Raw genomic sequence first — 26,771 nt, 5'->3', positions numbered from 1 at the left:
TTGCTTCCCATTAGGGGGCACCTGACATCTGGGGCAAGAAAAAGTGATGTAATGGTGTCGGCTGCATGTTTTATACTCCTGATGACCTGACGTCATGGAAGAAGGGACAGCAACTGACGCAGGACCCAAGACTTTGTTAATCAGGCCGACTGAGGGCTACTGCAAGCAGATAACCGAAATGTGATGACTGCAACAGTGAATACACTCAAACATCTACATTTTTGGTAAGTGTACACAACTGTACTTTTTATCATGGGTTAATTTAGTCCTTTTACATTGTGTTGGGAGATGTCATCTTCCAAGGTATGAGGGGGCTTGAAGCTATAATGGAAGCCAGGTTTGTGCATAGGGGTGATGGTTTCCATAGGAGATGAATATGTCTGACCTAGTATTAAAGATGAAGTGCAAAGGTTTTTAACCTTTTCTTTTTGCTGCAGTTATGTTCTCATGTAAAGTTGACTCTAATTTTAAAGTACATAGTTTGTACTGCAGTGGAGTTAGGTTGAATTCAAACACAAGTTTACTATATGTATCACATGCTGAGCAACTGTCAAGTTGCTACTTGATTCAGTCACATGACCTTGCCTTCTGATTATGCAGTTGTGACGCAGTGTGCTTTGAGTGAAAGCAGTAAAAACCTAAAGTTACTGTAAGTAGGTGTTTTCTCCTATAGTAGATTTCAGCATATAAATCCAGAGCAGTTAGTCATTTAGTCAGACACCTCGATAAACACCAGTAAGTGTGAGATTCATTTTGTATAAAATTCCTTGTGAAGTATATGATGCTGATTGTACACTAATGCAGATGTAGTAGTTGTCTGCCATGAGATAATCACTTTTAAAAGAAAAGTTAGGGGTATGTGAATCATCTCCGTGATACCACTACAGTAAAGGATGTTTTTGTTAAATATTCAGTGGCATAATGCTAGAATAAATATGTTGGGAATATTCTCATCTATGAAAAGGAAGATGCAGTGAATATGAGAGGGGATGATGAAGGTACCTTGACATGATGAAAAGAAAATGAAGATATGATTATGACAGTGATGAAGAGGTGATGACTTTGCAGATGGAGATGCAAAGAATATGATGTGATGAATGCAGTGAAGGTGGTTAGGATGAAGATGTGATGATGCCAGTGACACAGTGGTGGTGAAGGAAGGTTGACGATGTTGAAGATGCAGAGATGGTAAAGAAAATGACAGATATTTGAAGATGCAGTGACATTGCAAGTGAAAATACAGTGAGTATAATGAAGAGGTACATATTGACGAGATACGGTGAAGGTAACACAGTGAAGGTAGAGTGAAAAATGGCAAAAGATACGAAGGTGCAGTTGTGGTAAAAATGATACAGTGAAATGAATTGGGTATTTTATCATTTTCATATGCTTTTTACACTGCATCATTTCCATCACGTCAGTGAAGATGAATATACGATAGTGATGAATATGATGTAATGATGAGGCAGTAAAAATGATACAGTAGTGGTAACAGTAGAAATGTAATGAAGATAATGCAGTGATGTGCCAGTGAAAAATGATGTACATCACTGTGACGACTCTTCTGGCCCAGTAATAATGGAGCCTCAATCCTCACCACTGGCACCTGTGGGGAACATTCACTGGGAGGATAACAGGTACACACACGGTATTTCCAGATACAGCTCTCTGCATCAAGTGCAGGTTCCCTTAAGAGACCACAGTCAGTCCTGGGCTGGTTTCTCCCCCTTTCTCCAGATCCCCAGTAAGACTCCACTGGCACAGCTATAGAGTTGACTCCTTAGTCAGGGTTCCAAGCAAGTCCTTCCACCCTGTCTCTGTCCAACTAGTGCTTCATGCCCTTGCCCAAGTAGCTGACACACTCTTGGAGATTTGTTTTATATGTATACACACATGGGAAAGGCTGGCACAGCTTTATTAGCTATGTCCCCTTCTGCCAAAACTATAAGGTTGTTACCACTGCCACCAGAACCCCTTGGCAGTTACTTTTAAGGCCCTTAACAAAGGGTGTCCAATTTTAGTGTGTAATATTAATACTAATACATATGGTAGTTTGACCTAGGGCAAGGCTGTTAGGAGTGGCCCACACAGTGATTACCAAATAAATATAAAAGTACTCTAAGAACTTAAATATCTCTACAAAGATCAGCCACAATGAAAGGTTTAAATATATTTACTAATAAATAATAAAAGAACAAGGTAATACTTGGTACATATTCACAGTGACATCAGAATTCTAATCACAGGAAATATTTAAAATAACATTGCAGGACAGGCTCAAAGAAAAACACTATCTAAACTAAGCTTCCCTATATGCCTGACTGTGCCTGAGAGTTACGATACCCTAATAACTTACTTAATAGAGCAAGGCAGATGATGTGGTAAATGGTTCTCATCAGTTCTAAGACCGAATACAGAATGCGCAGTCTCCCTGAGACTTCTCAGAATATCTGAAATATTACTGCTGGGATAGCTTTGAAGGCTGACATTTCTGTTCCTCTGACTTCAAGTTCCCATGCAAAACCCACATTGCTGGAAGCTGGCAAAACTTGGCACCTACCTATAAAAATACACACACATGGACTCCAGATCTTTGGCAAGTGCTGCAAGTCATAAAACAGTTGCATTCCTCCACACTTCAAGACCAGTAATTAAGTCACCCTAAAGACGATACAGAAATTTCCCAGTACAGACTGTCTCTCTGGCTGCCTTGAAACCTGTGAGATATCATATTTATGGCCTAGTCTATAAAGTGATTTAATTTCAGATATTTTTCTAAAGTTTTCTGGACGGAGGTTAACCCTCCAGTTTCCTCTGTTAAAACATGTACATTCAAGCAGTTACAATAATGCATGTGCTTTTCTTTCCTCTTCAGAATCCGCGGTGGTGCAGCAGTAGTGTTGTTGCCTCGCAAGAGGTTCTCCCGTTCGATTCTCGGCTGGAGTGCGGGGAGTGCCTTCTATGTGTAGTCTGCATGTCCTCCCCGCAGTCGAGTGGAGTTCCGAAAGACATGCGTGAATGGGCGTGTCTTTGTTGAAGGTTTGGCGTCAAGCTGGCAACTCGGCACCGTAAAAATCTCCTGCCAATCATTAGTGGACCGGAGTTCCGCTGTATGTACCCTAACCGAAAAGCTAAAGACAAACAATTTTTATTCAGTAAGGCACACTGAATACATTTAAACGCAAGCACTTTACAAATACCTTTTCAGCACAAATGTCTGTACAAATCAGTTTGTATATATGACATACAGTTCTAATACATTTGTAACACCAGTATCTTGTGTAATTCAGTTTGATATTCACAAATGACATATAATTTATATAATTCCAGCTAAAAGTGCTGGCAGTACCTCCTTTTGTCAGTCACCACCATCTTCATTTTTCAAGTCTTGTCGCCTTAACTCCTTAAGCATTGTAATTGCATTTTCATTGTCATCTTCACTTTCACTGTTATCTTCCTTGTTGTAATCACATTGATTGCATCTGCATTAACATCAGCTTCATTGTTCCTCCATATTAATTTTTGGCAACATTTTCATTCGCATCATCGCATCTTCATCTGCCTCATTTGTCTTAGTAAACATTATCGCTTCACCATAGTCAATACACCTTCATCTGGAGTGTCATTGAATCCGTCATTGTCACCCCTTATTCATCACTGTCTCTTCGTTGTCAACATCATTGCCTTCATTTTCATCTTTGTCAGCATTGCCATTATTGATTCATCCTTATCTTCATTCCATCTTTTTAATTGGAGTTAAAATTTATTCGCCTTTCTTCAATCTTTTTATGACCCCAATTACCTGGCTATTCCATATCCCAAAGTTTTTTCCTCAACTGTTTCCCCCCTGAGACCCACTTTACCCCAAAAACCTTTAAATAATAAATGGGTTTTTACATTTTTAAAACAAACAAAAAACTTAATTTCTAACTAAAAAAATTTACCCATGCATCCTCCAATGGAATCACTATATCACCAGAAGCTCACACAAAGCTATTAGGTGTTACCATTGATAACTCTAAATTTGACACCCATTTCAATCTTACCATCAAAACCGTCAATAAAAAAGCTTGGCTCTCTATAAAGTAAAACACTTTCTCACTCCTCACGCTAAAATTACAATTGCCAGCACACACCTACTATCAACTCTTTTCTATGCCTCCCCCCTCTTTACAAACCTAAACAAAACAACCTTAACAAACTTGCTTCTTGTTACAATCACATAGCTAGATTTGCCACAAATTCCACCTTTAGAACGCACCACTGCACTAACTTGAAGCAACTAGGGTGGTTAGAGTTTTCCAGCCAACTCCATTTCAACCAACTCAAAACGGCTCACCAGATACTGTATCACCCAGAGAAAACACCAGCTCTGAAAAACATCATTCACCCTATATTAACCTGCAATCTTTCTCCTCCAATAAGATCTTAGCTCAAACTACCAAAGCCAATAATTCTGCTGGGGATTCTCTATTCTCAAACTTTGTAGGTAAATGTGGAACTCCTACCACCATGCTCACCTCAGAACCCTCACTCCTACAATTCAAAAAAGCTTAAACCCCATCTCAATACTCTCTGGCAATGTCCCTGTTCCAAACCTGATTAACCACTATCATTTACCCTTCTCTTACCTCACTATCCTAAGCTTTTAACAAGGTGCCTCGCCTTTGTAACTGAACTATGTTTTTTTATATGCTGCTGTTTTTTTTTTCCCAAGATGTGATGTATCTTTATATTGTATTTAGAACTCAACTATCTTCCTTTTTTTGCATTAACAATGTTCATATGTCTGTTATGTACTTGGAGCTTTTCTCCCCGGGCCTCCGCTGAAAATGGACATGTATCCAGTCGGACTCTCCCGGTTAACAAATGTAAAATAAATAAAATAAATAAATAAATAAATTAGTGGACCGGAGTTCCGCTGTGGCGACCCCTAACCGGGAAAAGCCGAAAGACAAACAATTTTTCTTCAGTAAGGCACACTGAATACATTTAAATGCAAGCACTTTACAAATACCTTTTCAGCACAAATGTCTGTACAAATCAGTTTGTATATATGACATACAGTTCTAATACATTTGTAACACCAGTATCTTGTGTAATTCAGTTTGATATTCACAAATGACATATAATTTATATAATTCCAGCTAAAAGTGCTGGCAGTACCTCCTTTTGTCAGTCACCACCATCTTCATTTTTCAAGTCTTGTCGCCTTAACTCCTTAAGCATTGTAATTGCATTTTCATTGTCATCTTCACTTTCACTGTTATCTTCCTTGTTGTAATCACATTGATTGCATCTGCATTAACATCAGCTTCATTGTTCCTCCATATTAATTTTTGGCAACATTTTCATTCGCATCATCGCATCTTCATCTGCCTCATTTGTCTTAGTAAACATTGTCGCTTCACCATAGTCAATACACCTTCATCTGGAGTGTCATTGAATCTGTCATTGTCAACCTTATTCATCACTGTCTCTTCGTTGTCAACATCATTGCCTTCATTTTCATCTTTGTCAGCATTGCCATTATTGATTCATCCTTATCTTCATTCCATCTTATGTTTTGGAATATTTTGTCCAGCTATGACAATTTTCATTCAAGCACTAATGCATTCAGTGTCTAATATGAGCACCCTTTACTATAGTTACCTGTGCTTATTCCCATACCCATGGTTTTCTTCCTACAACTGATTATCCCATGTAGACAACTATATGCCAAGCATTGTTGACTTTAAATGGAGTCTTAACATGTTCTGTTTTTTTATTTGAATATAAATACATTAATTGTCTGAGTGACCACCCTGAATTTGTGCTGAGATCTGAGGCAGTTTACAGAAAATACCTGCTCAGCATAAACTGTCCCTATAGTTGCATCATCAGAAAGTGAGTGTCACTTGACATGGAATCGGGAAGCAAGTGGACAGCTGCTCAGCTTTTAGTGAATACAAACATGATTAACGATACGTGAAAAACATTGATCATTAGAGCACTATTGCAGAAGCCTATGTTGTGTGGGGGCGTCTTGCAAAGAATCAGACCAGCCATTCAGCTTCCAAAGCTTTACGGCACCTTTTAAATGCCCCAGCCATTACACAACTTGAGGAGTGCAAAATAGAATTGATGGCTAGGGTTGCAGTAGTGTTTAGACCTATGTTCTTCGTGTTTCACTGTTGCAGTCATTACATTTGGGTAATCCTGCTGGCAGGTTGCCCTCGGTCGGCCTGAATTCCAAAGTCTTGGGTCCTGCGTCGGCTGCTGTCGCCCCTTCCCTGATCTCAGGTTGTCAGGGGTATAAAAGAAGGTGCCGACGCCATTTTCTTCAGTCTTTCTTGCCGCGTGGTGCCCGAAGCAGAAGCAGTTTGCAAGTGCTGGTCGGCCGACTCCTGAGATTTTCGTGTTTGAATTTCAGATCCGAAGTCTTCAATAAAGCTAAGTACCCCGTTGGGGAAACTTTTTCTTGCTCCAGACCGATGTCAGAAAAAGTAAATAATTGTATTTCTTGTGGAAAGCAATACCTCATAAGGACTTTCATTCTTATGTATTCCTTGCCTAGGCCCTGATCAAAACGTTTCTGGTTGTCTGTTTTGTGCTAGATTTAACTAACGCACCATAAAGCGTCGGCATGATTTTGCTTTAAACTATTTTGGATGCCGGTTTAATTATCCAGAAATGTCGTCGGATAGCCATCCGACTACTGGAGTTCACAAAAAATGCAAAGAAAAGGAGAGAGATAAACAACCGAGGCCCAAAACCAACGACAAAGCTTCTCCTAAGCCAGTCGCCGGTTCTCAGTGAGGTTCTTTCACAGCCCCTGACGCCCGCTACTTTAGAGTCACAGGCCACTACCGACTCCCATGTGGAGTCGGCCATGCCACTGGAAACTCAAAGTATTGGAGCCTCGGATACTATTCCCTCAGATGGGTCCGGAGCCGTTGAGCAGGCACCGGCTTCTGAGGGTGTATTCAGACCTAAACATCTTTACATTAAACCGACTTCAGCTTCAAAGGCAAAGACTAAAGCACTTTCTAAAGCAAAGAAACAAACTCAAGAGCCACGTGGACAGGCCTCTATGCCCAAAAAACAGATGCCCAAAATGGCCGAAGACTTGATTACCTTGATCAGGGGTTCCCATCCCCCTCCTGATAAGAGGCCTAGGCAAGAGACTGACTATGAATCTTCAGATCAGGTTTCTATTTCTTCTGATTCCTCTTCTGAGCAGGAATATTCTCTTCCCCCCTATGAGGATTCTGATGCTGAAGAATCTATACCTTCAGCTTCTCCTCCAGAGGACTATTCTTTTGGGGAGACCTTGCATACCATGAGGGAGCATTTCCACAGGGAGAGCCAAGATTTTTCAGAATCTAAAAAGAGGCTCAAGAGATTTCCTTTTACTACCTCAACACAGGCCTCTAGCAATTCCACCTGTGTTAGACATTGTAGATGATGTGTTTTTGGAGTCTAGTCTTACCCCTGACTCCTTACTTCCAGCTCCTGTTAAGCCTGATAGATATTACAGGGTTCCTGGCTCTCATAAATTCCTTTCTAAAAACCCTGCTGCAGACCCAGAGACCATTTCACAGGGTCCCAAAGGAGTTGAGGCTTCCGCTGCAAAAAAACCCTACCCCCTCTGACAGAGATTCTAGGGCACTGGATAGATGGGGAAAAAAGGTTTACACATCTGCTACCTTGGCTATAAGGGCTTTAAACTGTCAGTTTCATATGCTCAAATATCAGCAACATGTCATGGCATTGCTTAAAAAGAAAATGTTAAACTCTGATTGTGCAGAAAACAAGGAAATGCAGGATTTATTGCATGCAGCTGAACAAGTTGGAAAACATACTTTGCAATGTGGTTTTGATTCTTTGGAGGCCTCCTGCAGGGCCGCAGTTACGGGTTCTGTAATTAGGAGGCATGCTTGGTTATAGGAACAAAATCTGCCTGATCATGTGAAAGTTAAATTATTAGATGCACCTTTACAGCATGATACTTTGTTTGGTGTTGAGGCAGAAGAGGTGTTAAAGAAAATGGAGGACAAAGCTAAATCTATGCAAACTGTCAGTTTTTTTACAAGTACAGCCACCTAGGCTTAGTAGACACTGGCCAACAAAGAATTGGTCCTTTCCTGTGTCAGACAGATCTCAAAGGGGCATATCCAGATGCCCTAGAGGCAGATCCCAGGCACAAGGTTCATACAGGTCAAAGCAATGGGGTGCTTCTACCTCCAAAGTTGGAGAAGACAAATCACAACCTTACAGGAAACGGTCCCAATGACTTCCCCCTGCCTGCACCAAGCACTTGTCTCCTGGCAGCACCGTTAGGAGGAAAATTAGCACTTTTTTCTCAAAATTGGCACAGTATAACCCAGGGCAAGTGAGTTCTAAACATAGTGTCACAAGGCTACAAGTTCCATTTCCATACCCTGCCAAAGGCAAACGGCTGGCCAGATTTGCTAAAAAATCAATGGGCAGAGGCACAAAAACAAGTCTCATCCCTCATGGACATGGGGGCCATTCAACAAGTACCAGAGCAAGAGCAGGGACAAGGATTTTACTCAAGACTCTTCCTGGTACCCAGAAAGGACAAGGCTTGGATTTTACTCGAGACTCTTCCTGGTACCCAGAAAGGACAAGGCCTGGAGACCAATACTGGACCTATCTATTCTGAACCCATTCCTGGATATACCAAAATTCAAAATGTTAACTTTGCAGCAGCTTCTGCCAGTGCTGGGCAAGAATGCTTGGCTTGTGACTTTAGACCTAAAAGAGGCATACCTGCATGTCCCAATCAGACAATCATGCAGAAGATACCTCAGATTCAAGGCTGGCTCATTGCATTACCAATTCTGTGCACTGCCCTTTGGCTTATCTACTGCGCCCAGGGTCTTTACAAAGTGCCTGGCACCAGTAATTGCATTCTACAGACAGAGGAATACAAATATATCCTTACTTGGACGACTGCCTAATTCAAGCAGCGAACAAGGACATTCTTTTACAGCATCTGGCATTTGTGAAAAGACTTCTAACATGCCTAGGGTACACAGTCAACGAAAAGAAATCAAAACTAGTACTCTCTCAAGAGATAATAATCCTGGGTGTAAGCTTAAATACAACTGCCCAGATGGCTTATCTCATGCCAGACAAAGGCAACTGACTACTTATTTCAAGATGTTGGCAACAAAGGCCCAGTTATCTGCAAGAAAAATTCTGCAGGCTTTGGGCTTCATGGCATCATGCATCCTACTAATTCCATATGCAAGGCTGCATATGAGGAAACTTCAGTGGTACCTAAAAAGTGTTTGGACTCAACATTGCCACAGCCTGGAGACAATGATTACTCTCATTCCCTGCCTGCAACAGGAGTTTTAATGGTGGGCGAAGGCTTGTCACCACAACAAGGGACAGCCGTTCACATTACCCCCAGTCAGGCAGACACTAACAACGGATGCATCAGATTATGCCTGGGGGGCCCACATGGCAGGAAGATGCATCCAGGACACATGGTCCTCAAACCAAATGCACCTCCATATCAATCAAAAAGAGATGATAGTTGTTCAAAATGCCTTGACAGCCTTCAAGGACCTTCTTCATCCGGGACAACTACTGATAAAGGCAGACAACACCACGGTCATGTGGTATATAAACAAGCAGGGGGGGCATACATTCTTTACCCCCTTTACAGACTAGGTACGACTTTGTGGGACACAGCATTGACTTACCAAGTACATCTGCAGGCACAATTCCTACCAGGAAAGGAAAATACTCTGGCAGATGAACTAAGCAGAAACCTCAAGGATCCCTACGAGTGGCAGTTGGATCCACAAGTCTTCAGCATGATAACAAGGAAATTGGGATGCATGGACATAGATCTATTTGCCTCCCCTCACAACTACCAATTAAAAAGATTCTGCACAAGGACTTATCACAGACAAGTATGGAAAATGAACGCCCTATCCTTCAGCTGGAAAAACCTATCGGTGTATGCCTTTCCTCCACTGCCACTCCTCCCCAAGGTACTCCTAAAGGTCAGACAGGACAAGTCAAAGATGATACTGATTGCCCCAGACTGGCCCCGCCATTACTGGTATCCAATCCTAAGGAATTTGTCTCAATGCCCAGCTTGGACCTTACCTCAAATACCCCATCTACTGTCCCAGCAAAACAATCAAATCCTGCACAGCCATCTCAGGACTTTAAACCTGACAGCATGGCGGATATTGTAATCCTACAAGACACACCTCTCAGTAAAGCTGTGATGGATATCATTTTGGAAGCCAGAAGGCCTAGTACTAGAAAAATCTTATGCTGGAAAATGGAAACGATTCCGTGCTTGGAACCAGGCACAAGGAACTGATACAGCTGCACCAAATATTCCTCAGATTTTGCAATACTTAACTGAGATGCTGGATAAAGGCCTATCTTTTTCATCAATTAAAATTCATGCCTCTGCCATTTCGGCTCATTACAATACAGAGCCACCAATCTTTTCTCATCCTTTATTAAAGCAGTACCTCAGAGGAGCCAAAAATTTAAGGCCTCAAGATCATCACCAGTACCTGCATGGGACCTCATTTATGTCTTGGAAAAACTAACCCTGCCTCCTTTTGAGCCAGCTGATACTGCTGATGTAAAGTTTTTATCTTAGAAAACAGCTCTGCTCCTAGCAATAACTTCTGCAAGATGAGTTTGAGCTACAGGCACTCATGGCTGTGGAACCTTTTATCATGTTTTATCCAGACAGGGTTTCTCTGAGGACAAACCCGACATTTATGCCTAAAGTGGTGTCCAGTGTGGCTCTTAACCAAACTATTCATCTTCCAATGTTTTATCCAAATCCACAGAACAAGGGTGAGAGAATTTTGCATTCCTTGGAAATACACAGCTTAGATTCTACTTGGACAGAACCAAAGCTTTCAGGAAGACAGAGCAATTACTAGTGGCATATGCTGCAGGATCACAAGGAAAGGCAATCTCAAAGCAAACTATTTCAAAGTGGATAGGCCATTGCATTCGTTTCTGCGATTTTCAACATGGCAAGCCAGTGCCTAAGGGCATTAGGCCACATTCAACCAGAGCTGCAGCCACTTCAGCAGCCTTTCTCAGGGGAGTACCAACCAAAGACATTTTAGAGGCTGCTACTTTGAGTTCAGTGCATACCTTTACAAAGTATTATCATCTGCCATTCTACTCTAAATCCAGGGCAGGCTTTGCTACTGCAGTTCTGCAGGGCCTTTTAGCCGCTCCTAATGCTGTTTTGCTCCAACCTCCCAACCATAGCTTTGGGACTCTACCCAAATGTAATGACTGCAACAGTGAAACACTAAGAACATAGTACAGTTGTGTACACTTACCATAAATGTAGATGTTCGAGTGTATTCACTGTTGCAGTCCAGGTTACCCACCCGCCATCCCCTTTTTTTTCTGCTGGAAGTTGTCTTTCCTTCTCTGATTTGTACAACCTATGTGGTGTATTTGCTTGCAGATGAAGATAAAGTTTATATTGGTGCATTTATTTTTATACATATAAATTTTGGCTACCCTTTTAAGGGGCACCTGACATCTAGGGCAAGAAAAACTGAAGAAAATGGCATCTGCTCCTTCTTTTAATACCCCCTGATGACCTGACGTCAGGGAAGGGGCGACAGCAGCCAACGCAGGACCCAAGACTTTTGAATTCAGGCTGACTGAGGGCAACCTGCCAGCAGGATTACCCAAATGTAATGACTGCAACAGTGAATACACTCTAACATCTACATTTATGGTAAGTGTACACAACTGTACTTTCTGGCAGTCTGAGTGCATTCCTCTGCTTGCTTCAATTGATTGGTTGGCTAGAAATTTACCAAGGCTAGGCAGATAAGTACCCTATTTGGGATTACCTTGCATTTCATAATTTGAGGAGAATTTATGCTGCAGACTTGAATTGATTTACTTATGGTGGTCACGAAGTTTTAGATCACTCTTATAATTTTCTTTATGGATCTCTGATGAAAAATGCTTTGTAATTTATTTATTTATTTGAGAGGCTTACTTGTCTGTCAAGTGTTTGCTATAGGCTAGGACTAGTGGATTACCTCAGAACATAACAGTACTGCCATGGTATTTCAGAGGCTGTTCTATGCTTCTTAAGCCACTTATCAGATTATTTCTGTAAACAGATGGTTATAGGTCCCTTTGTGGATTACCTAGTGAAGAAAAGTGATGTTTTTTTTCTGTCAAAATATGTTATGGACAGGGACTAGTGCATTAGATGGTTGTTACTAAAGAAGTTTGTAAACTTCATTTTTTTTCTGTCAGGAGTTGGATTCTGCCTGGCTCTGCTGTTCCACTTGTCAGCCTCATTTTGCAGATGGCAGGCAGCCCTGGTTCCCTGTGAGGATTCCCTTCTAAATGATCGCTCTTTGCAGAAATAAATGTTAGCTGTCTGTCAGAACTGGTTGTCAGGGGCTGGGACCAGTGTGTCTCTGCTGTTGAAGTTTTACTTCAAAGATTATCTTTTCAGTCGGGGTGAGACAGACTCTTCAAATCTCCATTATCCACTTGTCAGGCTTGTGTGGCCAGGACATGAGCCCTAGAGTCCCAGCAACTTTATGTTCCCTCCTTGAGAAGCAAAAAGAAAAGTTATCTTGAGAAGGCTTTGGTCTCAACTCCAATGTCCCCTTTGCCTCGGCTAGTGACAACTGACTTTGTTGTAGCCATCTGTTCCTCAAACTGCATCACTTCTCTTTGTCTGGTGTCACTTTTCAAGTAGCCACTAAGGGTCAGCTGGCAGGCATATTCTCCCTGCTGCTGTTCAGTTGCCCTTTTCAGCTAGGAGAGAACCACTCTGTCTTGCTGGCATTTAGTAAGGGACTGGGAGATGCATCTTCCCTAAGCTGTTCTGAGGAACTCCATCCCTGGGGAAGGGACTCTGCGTCATGCCACTCTTTCTGAATTAAAGCACATGAATGTCAAAGAAATGATGGTCTAAAATTTTTTCATATCTGAGCTTTCTATCAATTGCAGGCCCTCTACTAGTTTTTGCAGACAGTTTCACAGTGATTTGGCACGAAAACAGGGTAACCAGGTTTAACCTCCTTTGTAGACTTGCTGTGGTAGCTTGGGATTTAGTAACTCAGTACAACTTTTCTCTCTAGGCTACTTGCCTTTTGTTGGAGCAAAATGTTGCAGGCATAGCGGAGCAGGACCAGGATAGATCCTTTTGAATGAAAATTGAACCTAGGATCTTCAGCACATATCTGTCATGGCTTTAGCCTCCCTGTTCTGAAGCAAGAAGGTTCTGAAGTTTAGGCATCAAGACAGTGATTTTCATTTTGCTTTTTTTTTTCTGAGCTGTACAGTGGCTAGGCTGAATGGAAGGTACCCTAAAGCTTTGAATGTTGACCGGCTGGTCCAGTCCTTAACAGCATGTCCCTATATAGCTTAAGCTAGCTACTGCAGCAATGATCTGTTTTATCTGCTGTTATGGCACGTTTACTTTACACAATTATACTTTCCACTGACGTAACTAAAGCAAAAAAACATGCATTTTAGATTCATAAAGGCCCCCCCCCCCACTTTACATGAAGTGAACATAATTATAACAAAAAAGGGCAAAAATACCTTGCATACTAATTAACAGTAGTTCATAGGTTCATAGGTTCATACTAGGCTATCTGACCTAGGACATTTATAAGCCTAGCCAGAGTGTGTGTGGCTTTCGCCACCCCTTGGGATGAGATTGAGGTAAACCGAGCTGCTGACTGACATCAGCTTTGCTACAGTGTAGATCAAGGTCTTTAGAAATATCTCAAGAACTGAGGATTGGCACTACATTATAGGTTCATAGGAAGGTACTAGGCTATCGGCCCAAGGGCCTAAGTAAGCCTAGCCAATAAGGTTCCCTGGCTTACGTCACCCAAGAAAGTTATTTTACTGTGCCCCTGTCAAACAGAGCCACAGAAGTGATCCTGTGTGTGTGTTTCCTATTTCCCATCCACTCATCAAGATTTTTCTTGACGAGTGCTAATGAGGAACTTTGCGTGACATAGATGGGTAGCTTGTTCCAGAGTATAGGAAGTCTCTGGGACAGGAATCTATCCCTCCAGCAAGTCCTGTCTATTGTGGTGACAAGGGTTAGGTCCCTAGAGCGTGTAGCTCTGAGAGATTGGGGTTTCTTTAGGTGTAGCATGTCCAACAGCTCTGGGGTTGACATAGCTTTATATGTTAGGCAGAGATCACCTCGGAGTAGGCAATAAGCTACAGAGTAAAGCTGGAGTTTTTTGAGACTGTCAGTGTAGGGCATCTGTTTGAGGCCAGTAATCCTCTTTGTGAGATGCTTCTGTGGCCTTTCTGGCTGCTGCAGATGTCTTGAAGTACATTCCAAAAGGGGCGTTGTACTCTATAATGGGTCTAATGAGTGTCGAGTATAGGGGAAAAATGACCTCTTTTGTTTTTTTTTTTTTTCCTGGATGAGAACCCTTTTGTAATGAGATGTGCCACGTAGAAGGACTTCCTGACTACTGTGGGGATGTACTATCAAAGGAGAGACTACTGCCCACCTGGGTCCCAAGGTCTCATATCACACACTCTGTGTTAAGTAGACTGCTGCCTATGTGGTAGTTCATGGGTACAGAGTTTTTACAAAAGGGGATGACAGTGCACTTTTTGGCATTGAGCTTGAGGCCATGGCTCTGACACCAGGCATCTGTCTCAGTGAGGCCCTTCTGTAGGATGTCCACATCATTTGGGGACTCTACTATGGCTCTTAGTTTGCAGTCATCTGCAAACTTCGTTAGCCAGCGGCCTTTTGTGTTAGCCTTTACTTCAGAGAAGTAGATACCAAACAGGAGATGTCCCAGTACTGAACCCTGTGGTACTCCACTTGTCACTGGTTTAAAGTCAGATTTGAAATCTGCAACTTTTACAGTGTGGGTTCTGTCAGTGAGCCAGTTGGCAGCCCATCTTGTGACATAGGTTCATAGGTTCATACTAGGCTATCTGCCCGAGGGCATTTACAAGCCTAGCCCATCGTTTTGTGGCTTACGCCACCCCTTTAGTATGGGGAACTATACCCATTATTTTGCTGTGCCTCTGTCGAGCAGTGACACTGAGGTAATCCCTGGGGTATATCTGCGATCTCCCATCCATTGGTCAAGATTTCTCTTGAACAAGGCCAGCGAGGTGCTCTGCCTCACATGTACCGGGATTTTGTTCCACAGCATAGGGAGTCTTTGGGTGATGTATACCTAGTTTAGTGAGTTTAGCTATAATTCCAGAATGGGAGATGGTGTCGAAAGCCTTGGCGAGGTCAAGATAGTCTGTGTGAGCCACCTTACCCTCGTCTACGGCTTTGGTGACTGCCTCAAAGAAGTTGATCAGGCTCAGGAGGCATGATCTGCCTTTCACAAACCCGACCTGGGTGGAGTCCAGAGTTTGGAAGTTACCAGTGTCTTTGTTTGAGTTCTATGATGATACGTTCCATGGCCTTGTAGACCAGGGTGTCACTTTATGATTTCTCACTTTAATTATTAACTAAATAATTCTCAGATTTTCCCAGATTTTAACCTCTGTAGTTATAAGGGATAATTGGGTATTTTAAAAAAGATGTATGGATACTGGCATAGCTAAAGGAAGAGGCAAGGAAGACGCTGATAGTGACAAAACTTAGAATATGTAGGATGATGAGAAGATGGTGAGTTTGCTATTCAAAAGGAAAAGGTGATCATTTAGGCCAAGGTAGCCCTTGAAAGTTAGGTTGCCATGTTGGTGAGGATGTGCACAGTTTTTGTTAGATGCTTTAGAAAGTTTAGAAGGAATTGACAGGATGTTATAATGCTGATACTGTGTATCTGACAGAAATAGTTGTATTTTTCTGGGTGCATATGGATGTGAAAATGGTTAAAGTGGAAGTAGAGAAGGAACTCTGGTAAACTGTATGTTTGAGGAGGTAATACGCAAGGCCCAGATTTGGGCCTGGAGCAGTGCTGCTGGAAGAACAGTGATATTTGCTCACTTGTACACAGGTGAATCTAAGGGAGGAAGAGCAAGGCAATTACAGGCCTATTCTTCCATTCCAGGCTCATTCATGGAAACTGTGCATGCTGCTGGACTTTTGAATGCAATTTTTTGATGTCCGTCATCGTTGCTCCATACAGCTTTGATTCTAATATGGCTGTATTGATGGTGGTTATCATTACTTCACACAACATTGACTTTACTAGTGCAGACTGATCCAGTAGTATGATTAGATCTCCATTGAGGTGGATAGGAGGATTCCTGTGTAAGTGGTGTATCTTGACAACTTTATGGTCTTTTACAGAGCAAGTCATGGGAGTATGGTTTAGAACTAAAGTGTGGTGGAGGCATAATAAGGTAGGGTACAAGATTGGGAGAACTGTAAGAAAAGCTGTAAAGTGAGAGTTCATTGCTGTTATCCGGTCCATTTTTACATATTTGTCTGCTGCTGTTGTCATACCTGGAGGATAAGAGCTTTCATATTCCAAACATGCCAAGGTTGTTTCCTAAAGTTGAGCCTTTGTATTTTATGCAGATTTGTTCGGCAGGTGGTAGTTGAGATCTGATGTAGAAAAAAAGCACAAGAGTTGTTCCTTTCTGGATAAGAGTCCAAGGAGAGTACAGTGGTAGTAATTGTCACTTGATTAATGCATCATTAAGGGGCGGTGCTGAAATCCAACAGGGTGCTTGCACAGCATTTTTCATTGATTGACTTAGTCTTCCTGTAGTTGTTGTTTAGGGCATTGAGTGGTAATTTGGAGTTCTGGTCCTTAAAAATGAAGGGAAGATCATTAAATTTGCAAACATTGTGCATTGCAGAGTAAAAAATGTTAGAGATTGTAGTTACTGCATTATGAAAAGATGTTTAGCTTGCCATGTATACTGTGCAAGAGAGGAGAAAAGATGCATTTTGACTACACAGCATTTTCACAAATGACTTGAGGAGTAATGGAGGTAGCTGAGTGGGGCACAGCTTAGGACAAATCTTAGGAAAACAAAATATTAGGAAACAGCATTTCATTGAAAGGGTTGGTACTCTAGGGATGTATTGCCAGAAGCAGAATTGCAGCGCAAGTCAGTAGAAGGGTGCAAAGTTGCCTTAATCAAAAATTGTATGGGAGGAGAAAGGACTGTTGCATAAAGGTCATTTGGCAGTCTCCTGGACTGCTACAAAAGAGGCTGTTGTGTTAATTTGTAATGTTCATATTGGTGAATTTTGTTAAACTGGTATTTTCTGTGAGAAGGCATTGAGTGTGCAGTTTAGTTTGGGAGCACTTAAGCAGGTGACAGTGTTGTTCATAGGTTCATACTAGGCTATCTGCCCTAGGGCATTTATAAGCCTAGCCAGAGTGTTTTTGGCTTTCACCACCCATTTTAAATTAATTTTGCTATGCCCTTTTTCGAGGTTAGTATACTGTGCCTCTGTCTAACAGTGATACCCGGGGTAAACCTACAATCTCCCATCCACTCATCAAGATTCCTCTTGAAGAGAGTCAATGAGGGACTCTGCCTAACCTGGACTGGGATTTTATTCCAGAGTGAAGGGAGCCTCTGGGTTATGAATCTGTCCCTCCAGCATGTCCTATTTATTTCAGTGCTGAGGTTCAAGAGTCTCGAGCGCGTAGCTCGATGGGATTTGGATTTTCTGAGGTGCAGCATGTCCATTGATTCCGGGTTGGACATGGCTTTATACGTCGGGCACAGATCGCCTCTGAGCAGGCGGTATGCAACTGAGTAGAGCTGGAGTGTCTTTAACCGGGCAGCATATGGCACCTGTTTGAGCCCTTTGATCCTCTTGGTGAGGTACTATTGGGGTCTTTCCAGTTGCTGCAGGTGTCTGGTAAGGTGCATCCCAAAAGGGGCATTGTACTCAATTATGGGCCTGATGAGGGATGAGTAAAGAGGCACGATGACCTCCCCTGATCTAGATGTAAATCCCTTCATGATTAGGTGGGCTATATAAAATGTTTTTCTAACCACTTTGGTCACGTGGTTGTCAAATGAGAGATTGCTATCAACTTGGGTCCCCAGGCCCCTAATTACATCTTCTGTACTTAATGGATCACCACCTATGTGGTAATTTGTGGGCACTTTGTTTTTGCCAAAGGGGATGACTATACAATTTTTGGCGTTTAGCTTGAGGTCATGGCTCTGGCACCAGTTGTCTGTTTCTATGAGGCCCATTTGGAGGATGCTTGTGTCGGCTGGAGAGTCGATTATAGCGCCCAGTTTGCAGTCATCTGCGAACTTGGTCAGCCACAGTCCTTTCGTGTTGGCCTGTACCTTCGAGAAATATATACCGAACAAGAGAGGTCCCAGGACAGAGTCTTGTGGGACGCCACTTGTAACTGGTTTGGAGTCTGACATGGCTCCAGCAATTCTAACCATGTGGGTTCTGTCCTTGATCCAGTTTGCAACCCATCTAGTGACATAAGGGTTTATATTTAAGCTGGTGAGCTTATCTATAATGCCCGAGTGGGGTATTGTATCGAAGGCTTTTGCGAGGTCCAGGTAGGCTGTGTAGACCACCTTCCCCTCGTCAATGGCCTTGGTGACTGTTTCAAAGAAATCGACCAGGTTTAAAAGGCAGGATCTGCCCTTAACAAAGCCGAACTGTGTAGGATCCAGTGTCTGTAGGTCCCCAATATCTTTATTTATGAGGTCCATGATGATCCTTTCCATAGCTTTGCAGACCAAGCTAGTCAGGCTTATGCGGCGATAGTTTCCAGGATCCGTTGAGGCACCACCTTTGTGGAGAGGGACCACTGTTGCTGTACGCCACTCTTTGGGTACATATCCTGTAGTAAGGCTGAGATTGAACAATAGTTTTATGTTTGGGTTTAGCTCTTCTTGGAGTTCATGTAGGATGCAGCCCAGGACACCGTCTGGTCCCATTGATGCTGTGTTTTTTGCTTTGGAGAGGGCGGCTCTTACCTGAGCATCTGAGCACTCTGCTGGGATAGATATTTGCCCTTTTGGTGGGGGGTGGGGGGGGGAGTTTGCGCTGGACCTGTCAGCTAAGATGTTGGCAATGTCTGTGGGTTCGATGTATTTTTTGTCATTTTGGAGTAATTCTGAGCATATCTGGGAATTCCCACCCAGGTTCCTAACATAACTGAAGAAAGCCTTGTGATTATCCTTTGTGTCCTGTGCAATTTTTCTCTCGAAGCTGGCCTTAGACGATTTTATGAGTGCCCGTAGTTTTTTGCTAATACTGATCAGAGATGCCTTCCCTTTTTGGGATTTTGCTCTATCATGTAGTAGCTTCCTCTTTCTATTGTATAGTTTGTTTATGGCTGGGGTCCACCAGACAGGACGTCTGCCTTTGGAGGATTGGGTCTTGTTTTTATTTGGGATTGCATGATCCATGCATTCCTGAAGGTGTTCATAGAATGCGGTTATAAAGGATTCTGCGGTCTGGGCCGTATTTTCCACAGGCTTTGGGGTTTTGAAGGATTCCATATCAGTTTTGAGGAGTGTGAAATTTGCTTTAGAGACGTTTTTCACTGTGGTTTTCTGGGCAGGGGGTGGGGTCGGGATGTGAATATCCAGTGAGATTAGTTTATGGTCTGATCTTACCAGTGAAGGATACACTTCTGGTCTGGAGCATAAAGTCCCCATGTTGGTGATGATCAGGTCCAGTATGTTTTCCTCTCTTGTGAGAGTGGTAACAAGTTGTTCCATAGCATTTGAGTTTATAAATTCTAGGAACCTTTGGGCTAGGGTGTTGGAGCTAGAGTAATGCTCCCAGTCTGTTTGGGTAGTTGAAGTCGCCCAATATAATGGTGTTTGGAGAGACCTTCATATTTTCCAGTGTTCTCAGGAAGGCCGAGTTGGGGTTCCTGGGTTTGGGAGGGTGGTCTGTAGCAGGCTATAAACTGGAAGGCAGTTTTACCCACTGTTAGTTGCACATGGATAGTCTCTGATGCTTCATGCTGTGCCACCAACCTGGAGGTGTGGGTATCTTTGACGAATATTGATACTCCCCTCCTTTTGTGGTTCGGTCCAAGTTTTGGGGCCTAAAAGCATGGTATGAGGTATAACCTGGTAGTGCTGGGGTGCTCTTGGGAGCCTTGAACCAGGTTTCTGTTACTGCACAGATATCGATGTTCTCCATGCTAAGGAGAGTTTTGAGTGCGTGCATCTTGAGGTTTAGACTTCTGGTGTTGAGTAGCATTACTCTTAGTTTCTTATCCCTTGTGATACCTATGGTGGTGGGTTTGTCTTTTGAGCCTTGCCTAAAAAAGGCACTATGGGGGAAGCAAGAACCTTTGCCAATATCCAAAAGCCCAGGGGTGACAGGTGCAAGCCGTCCCTAGCGAAGCATCGTGGCTTGTCGAGCATGTCATCCCAGGCTGACAGGCATTGGATCCCCTTTGAATGACACCAATACTTAAGCCAATTGTTGAAATTGATCATCTTGTCTTTATATTGTGGCATCATTCTTGGTGAGGGTAAGATGCTACTCAAGGTCAGGGTCATACCGGCCTGGGCTACATGCTCAGAGGGCTCCTCTGTCTCCTTTCATGTAGTCCAGGGAGGTACATCTCAGGTCATTCACACCAGCATGGACAATGACCGAGTCATATTTGTACTTGCCTTGGAGTGACCTGAATGCTTGTGTTATGTGGCAGATCCTAGCGCCTGACAGGCAGCTCACCGTGACCTTCTCCTTGTTCAGCCTGGTGAGCAGGACGTCAGTGTGCCTGACGATAGTCGCCTATTACAAGTGTATCAGGTGTGTTGGTTACCCTTAAGGGCTGTGACTGTTCAGCACACTGGCTTTGTGAGCTATGTGTTGCACGTGTTTTGTTTTGGGGTAGCTGTTGCTTGGGTGTCTGCTTTGGAGGTTTGTGCTGCTTAGGCAGATTTTTATTTAGAGCCTCCGAGTATGTTTTTGTGTGTTTGTGTTTGGTTTGCTGTCGTAATAGGTCTATGTGAGACTGGAATTGTAGTGAGTGTGGTTTCCTTCTCCTCCTGACTGGTTACGCCAGTACTGAGTTGAGAGAGCTTAGCCTCCAGTTTGTCTATATGGTTGCATCTCTCACATGTGTTGGAATTTGTTGGGAGGAGGAGAGGGTTGTCTGTGTACATGAGGCAGTTGTAACATTGCCTCTAGATTCCCAGATTCACCAGCTGGACCGGAGAGGAGATTGACAACTGACCTTTGGACATGCTAGAATAGTATTGGGAATTCCTTTATAATTGAAAAAAAGGGCCAGTGGGGAACAAGGTACTGGGGGGGGGGGGGAGTTTGTGAGGGTGTAGTGCTTTTAATTTTTTAGTGCTGACTTGTATAATTGCTTTAGTGAGCAAGTGCCAGGTAACTTAAATGCAGTGTGTTACAGGTAACAAATGCAAAAACGGCAAACAGTAACTTTCTTTCAAGTGAAACAAGGAAATAAGTACAGTAAGCAATGCAGATATCGCTAGGGATCCACAGAAGTGCTGAAAAGCCACGTTTTAGGTGGAATTAGCGTTTCAGGGAAATAAGCAAACAAACAGCAAGCATACAAACAAAGCTAGATTCAGCAGACCTGGATCTAGTCTATGCTACAGCAAACAAGGTGTACCAATTTCAGTACGAAACAGTTCAAATATGCAGGCACTATAAGCCTTTAACCAGAAATTCCCAGCTCAGAAGGGCAGAGTCCAGCCTCTCCTCCCACAAGAGTGCAGATCAATGTAACCTCTTCAGAGGACACCCCACTGTCAAATATTCTTTTTCTTCTGTGGACTGAATGGATGTTCAGTGGTTCTAAGGGCTTTAAGTGCAAACTCGTTTGTACCAATGTTAGGCCCATATAGACACACACTACTTTTGATGAGATGAACAACTCACAATGAGGGCCTGTTTTACATTGCTGTATTAAGTACCGGCCATAATAGACGGGTCCCATCCCACCTGATTAATGAATTGTGGAAATATTATCAAATTTCCTTCAGTGTTGGGCACATATACTTATTTATGAACTCATTGTAATGGGGTGTGTGGTTTGTCCAAACAGGCAGCTATAATTTGTGAAGCCATGTATCCTGTGAAGTTTTAATGTGGTACTTGTGTGTTGCTTTAATATTAATTGGTTGTATGCTTGTTTTGTTTTCTACAGATTGAAGTTGTTGATGGTCCTGATGAAAATGGTGAGATGTTTACCCGTCCTGGTAAGCTGTCTGATTACTTTCCAAAACCGTACCCCAATCCTGAGGCAGCACGAGCAGCTAATAATGGAGCTTTACCTCCGGATCTCAGTTACATTGTTAATGCCAGGTAATGAAATAATTCTCAGGTCTTCAGAGGTCTAGAGTTGTACTGTTAAAACAGCTTGGGTGGTAGTCTGATTTGGTAAGTCAGGCCATCATGGAGACTCTCGTTAACATGGGCTGCATGCTATTTACGTACCTAGGCATCATTTTGAAAACATCGGCCTGAGTTAGGTGGAGAACTTGAAAAACTATTGTGGAGGAATGGTCTGAACTACCTTTCCTTTGGAGAGCACCTAATATTTGTAGCTTTTTCTTGATGTAAAACAGGCTCTCATTGTGAGTTGTTCATCTCATCAAAAGTAGTGTGTGTATATATGGGCCTAACATTGGTAAAAACGAGTTTGCACTTGACCTTAGAACCACTGAACATCCATTCAGTCCACAGAAGAAAAAGAATATTTGACAGTGGGGTGTCCTCTGAAGAGGTTACATTGACTTGCCACCATGTTGTAAGTGACAGATTGCAAGCATTTTTTTTTCCAGAGGTCCAGTGAATAAATGATATATCATAATTGTTTGCATTTTTTTTTCCAGAGGTCCAGTGAATAAATGATATATCATAATTGTTTAGGTAGGATTAAGACCCGGAGGATACTAGAGATCCTGTTTCATTGATCAGTTTGATCCAGCTGATAAGTCTAGAGCCAGTTGTTTGATCCTTTCCAGCCATTTGGTAGTGCTGTTTAACTCCAGCTCCTAAGCTTTTCCCTCCCACAGTGCTCTAGGTCCTGCCTTGCCCAGATTTCGTTTGCCACCATTGTAAATGGATGAGCTAAGACAGTACAGCTAAATGCCCTAATATTTTATAGGTGTTGTGGCCTATTTAATATTTGTTTCATTCCTTTGTATTAGCTACTAGTGGACTGCAACACCACTTATCTGAGTTGTTAGGGGACACTCTTAACTGTCTCAGCCTCAGCTCCTGTTAATGGTTCAGCAGCTTCCTAGTGTCTTTCTTAAAAAAAAAAAAAAAAAAAAGTTAGATGACTAGTTTTGTGTATATTACTGTTGCAGTTTGCAGTGGTGTTCGCAAAAACAGTAAGGAAAGAAGAATGACAGTGGTGTGAAGTTCAGAAAAGAAGCTTAAGATATGTCAGATGTGGGCAGAAAAATCACTCCTACCAGGACCCACATGATTCCTGTGTGGGTTGTTTAGACCTAGGGCATTTTGATGTGGAGTGTGGTGTTTGCCAAGGTTTTGGACCCATAGCTGCTGTGGATAAACACAGTAAGTTAATTAAGGGCCTTTTGCCTCCAGACCCTCTGAGATTAGACAAAGAGAGATAAAAACAAGAACAGGGATTCTAAGAAGAGGAAAGATCTAACTAATTCCTCTGATCTGTAAGTCCCTAGAAGGTAGGATAAAAGACCTTTCTCTGCTTTCTACCTCTGGTTACAGCCAAGTTCCTGGAGGTCATTGTCCGAGACCAGTCCCATTCTCCGATTCTGAATAGAGACACTTATGAGAGAGGATGGTCAAGATTCATCCCTTCAAGACCTCTGTCACCTGCTTCTGAGATCATTCAGATCCATTAAAAGTGTTACAGAAATGGATTTGGAGCCCATGATGAAAAGACACTGTAGTCATTCCATACTCCTCTGCATCTAGGGTGGATCAGATTGGCTTTACCATTACCAAGTCCTTCCCCAGCACCTGTCTCTCTGCTTTTGGTTTCAGAGATTATATGCATCCTGGGCACTGAAATCTACTCCAGGTTGGGGGGTTGGCATAATTAGTGTTTACCTCACATATACAGGGTATAGGGTTTGATTCTCACCTTTTGAGGGAAATTGTCCAGGTATTTACCTTTGGACCTATGCCTTTGAATTTGGCACTGATTGCTTCTCATCTGGTATACTCTACTGAGTCCTTTGGTGTCAGATGAGTCCTGGTTCTGGCTGCTTGACTCTGTATCTTAGGTCCCAAATTGAGTGGAGCGTTTGTCAGTCCTCAGCCTTCAAGCTGCTGTTCCAATCTCTGCTTTAGACCTGTGTGATTCCTTGGCATTGGGGACTGTACCTTCAGCTCCAGCATTCTCCTTTTTGGTAGGTGATGGTTCAACTTTGTAGACTCCCAGGGGTAAACAAATTCTGTATTGGCGTTCAAAGTCTTCTCTACTGAGATGTTTTGCAGGGATTCCTTCAGCATTTTCTCCTCACTGAGATACCCACCTGACTGTGTCTAAACCCTCATTTTGTGGCTTCCAGGGATCAATTGCACTAGATATTAAAGAAAAAGCCATGGTGCGAATAGACTCCTACATGGATTTGGATCAGTCACAGTCCTAGATCCCCAGGAAGAGCATGTGTAAAAAAAGACATGGTGAATCCCCTGTGCAGCCTCCTACTTCAGACACAGACTTGGAGGATCAAGAGCGTATCCCATTCTGAAGATGTTAGTTTTGGCAAAATTCTTGAGATAATGACAGAGGGGATCCTGACCCACCTTAACAGCATCTCAGGACAAGAAAGTGATCTTTGAGGCAAGTCTGTCTCAGTTGGTATTGAAACAATACTAATTTTAATTTCCAAGCCTTTTGGGTTTCTAATAACATGATGGGAATGGACCCCATTCCTAAGTCAAAGTATGATTAAATTCATGAAATTGGTACAATTTCATGAATTTAATCATACTTTGACTTGGGAATGAGGTCCATTCCCGTCATGTTATTAGAAACCCAAAAGGCTTGGAAATTAAAAGGAACAATCCTTGGAAGTGTTTACCCCTTAACCCATTAAATTGTTTACTTAACAGATTAGGCCATGGTTACAGTTTAGCTACAAATAAAGCAACCTTGTTGTCAATGACTTAAAACTGTAAACCTCATCAGATGAGGAGTTGAAATCATGACTGCAAGTGGTTAAACCTTTTCAGATGATATAATGTCATTTGGTCTTCATGAATCTGCAAAAAGCTGCATTTAGAGCAGGAAAGTTGTAGCACCAAAAAATATAAATTTGGGACTGGAATGTGTGATATAAAGGGACTTGAGAAGGAGGAAGCGTATAAATATTTGGGAACAGATGAAGGATTGGCAATTTTAAAAAAAATGCAAATAAAACTCTAAGGAACACTTCAGAAGATTAAAACTAGTACTGAAGGCTGCCTTGTCTTAGAATAAAGTCTGGGCTATAAAGCCATTTGCTCTTGGGTGACTGACTGTGGCCCCAAAAGGTACTGGATCAGGTGGTTAGAAATGCTTCATGCTTATCGAATGAGGATCTAAAAATTAGTGTTTACCAAGATTTTATATTAGTCAGTCTGAAGGAGGTATTGATTACATATATAGATATGCAGTTGTGGGACTGCTTACATAATTGCTGACCTCATCAGAGTCAAATATAGTGAAAGTTTTAAAACATGAGGAGTAGTAGTCTAAGATAACTTTTTTGCTTGGTTAACAGAAGCATTTTGGTGTCAAATGGAAATCAAACCAGAAGTAGGCAAAATCAGACAGCAAGTGAGTGCGCCAAAAAAAAAGTCTAAGGAAAAGGATCAGATGAGAGAGAAAAATATGTGAAAAAGGCATAAATATTATGGCAAGTATAGATATCTCATGGAACAACCACAGGTCAATTAAGATTTGATGCAACAATGGTTAAGGAGAGTTGAATTTAAACCAAAAGATGAAAGGTTAATAATGGCAGCCCAGGATAGTGAAGTTTGCACACATTGGTGTACAAAGCCCATTGAACATGTGGGAGAAATTGACTGACAGGTTCTGCAAAAAAGAACTGGAAACTGTCTCATATCTTATTGCTGAGTGGTGTAGAATAATGGCAGTGGACCTGTATATTGAAAGGCAAAATGTGGCATGACTGTTACATTGGGGATTGTGCAAATACTACAGTATTGACGTAGGTATGAAAAGCATTGGAAACCTGAACTACAAAGCATTGTAGCGAATGGTTGTTTATATCACATGAGATTAACAATTACCAACAGTTCATAAAATAGATGCGAGAAAACCAGATATGGTAGTTCAGGACAAAAATATTACTGAGCATTGAAATTGCTGTACCTACACCAAACAAAAAAACACGAAAAAACTGCTGAACACCAACTGCAGACTGGAAACAAGGCAGACTCCTCAATGTTGAAGCAAGTATCACGACTCACAGGTGCAAAATCAAGTTTATTCAATAGACAATAGAAAGGCAGTAAACGCTTTCGTCCCGTACACAGAACTTCATCAGACAATCCATACAAAAAACAAACCCATTTTTAAATGCTGTCATATACATTGTCATCACTTCTAACTACACCCTCTAAAAGCTGTAAGCAGAATAAATATATTAAAATATATATAAAAAATAAACCCTTACAAAATCTTCATATAAAAGTTAAAACATTTTATATATAAAAAAATATTAAATTATCTCCTTAGAGCTCTTAATTTCAAAAGGGAACTAATAGAAAGATTCTCATTTAAACCTGGGCAGTTGCTAGAATCCAATAGCAGCTGCCAGTATAATTCCCTTCTTTCAAGTAGAATGGAGCAAGCACCACC

The 26,771-nt window shown here is 42.1% G+C and overlaps 1 protein-coding gene across 1 annotated transcript in view; it reads left to right on the top strand.

Annotated features, from left to right (window-relative positions):
- Nucleotides 1–288: 288 nt before the first annotated feature.
- Nucleotides 289–26,771, top strand: part of LOC122797781 (cytochrome c1, heme protein, mitochondrial) — a 160,544-nt gene continuing 134,061 nt past the window's right edge. Inside the window, exons 1-2 of the mRNA XM_044066302.1 lie at nucleotides 289–303; nucleotides 22,107–22,264. Coding sequence (XP_043922237.1) covers nucleotides 289–303; nucleotides 22,107–22,264 — 173 coding nt within the window. The remainder of the gene's footprint in view (nucleotides 304–22,106; nucleotides 22,265–26,771) is intronic.

Source organism: Protopterus annectens, chromosome 3.part1, assembly GCF_019279795.1.
Source record: "Protopterus annectens isolate FY-2018-M chromosome 3.part1, PAN1.0, whole genome shotgun sequence".
In the NCBI taxonomy this organism is placed as follows: Eukaryota; Metazoa; Chordata; order Ceratodontiformes; family Protopteridae; genus Protopterus; species Protopterus annectens.
The sequence above is the reverse complement of the archived record's forward strand: the minus strand, read 5'-3'. Positions and strand labels throughout refer to the sequence as shown.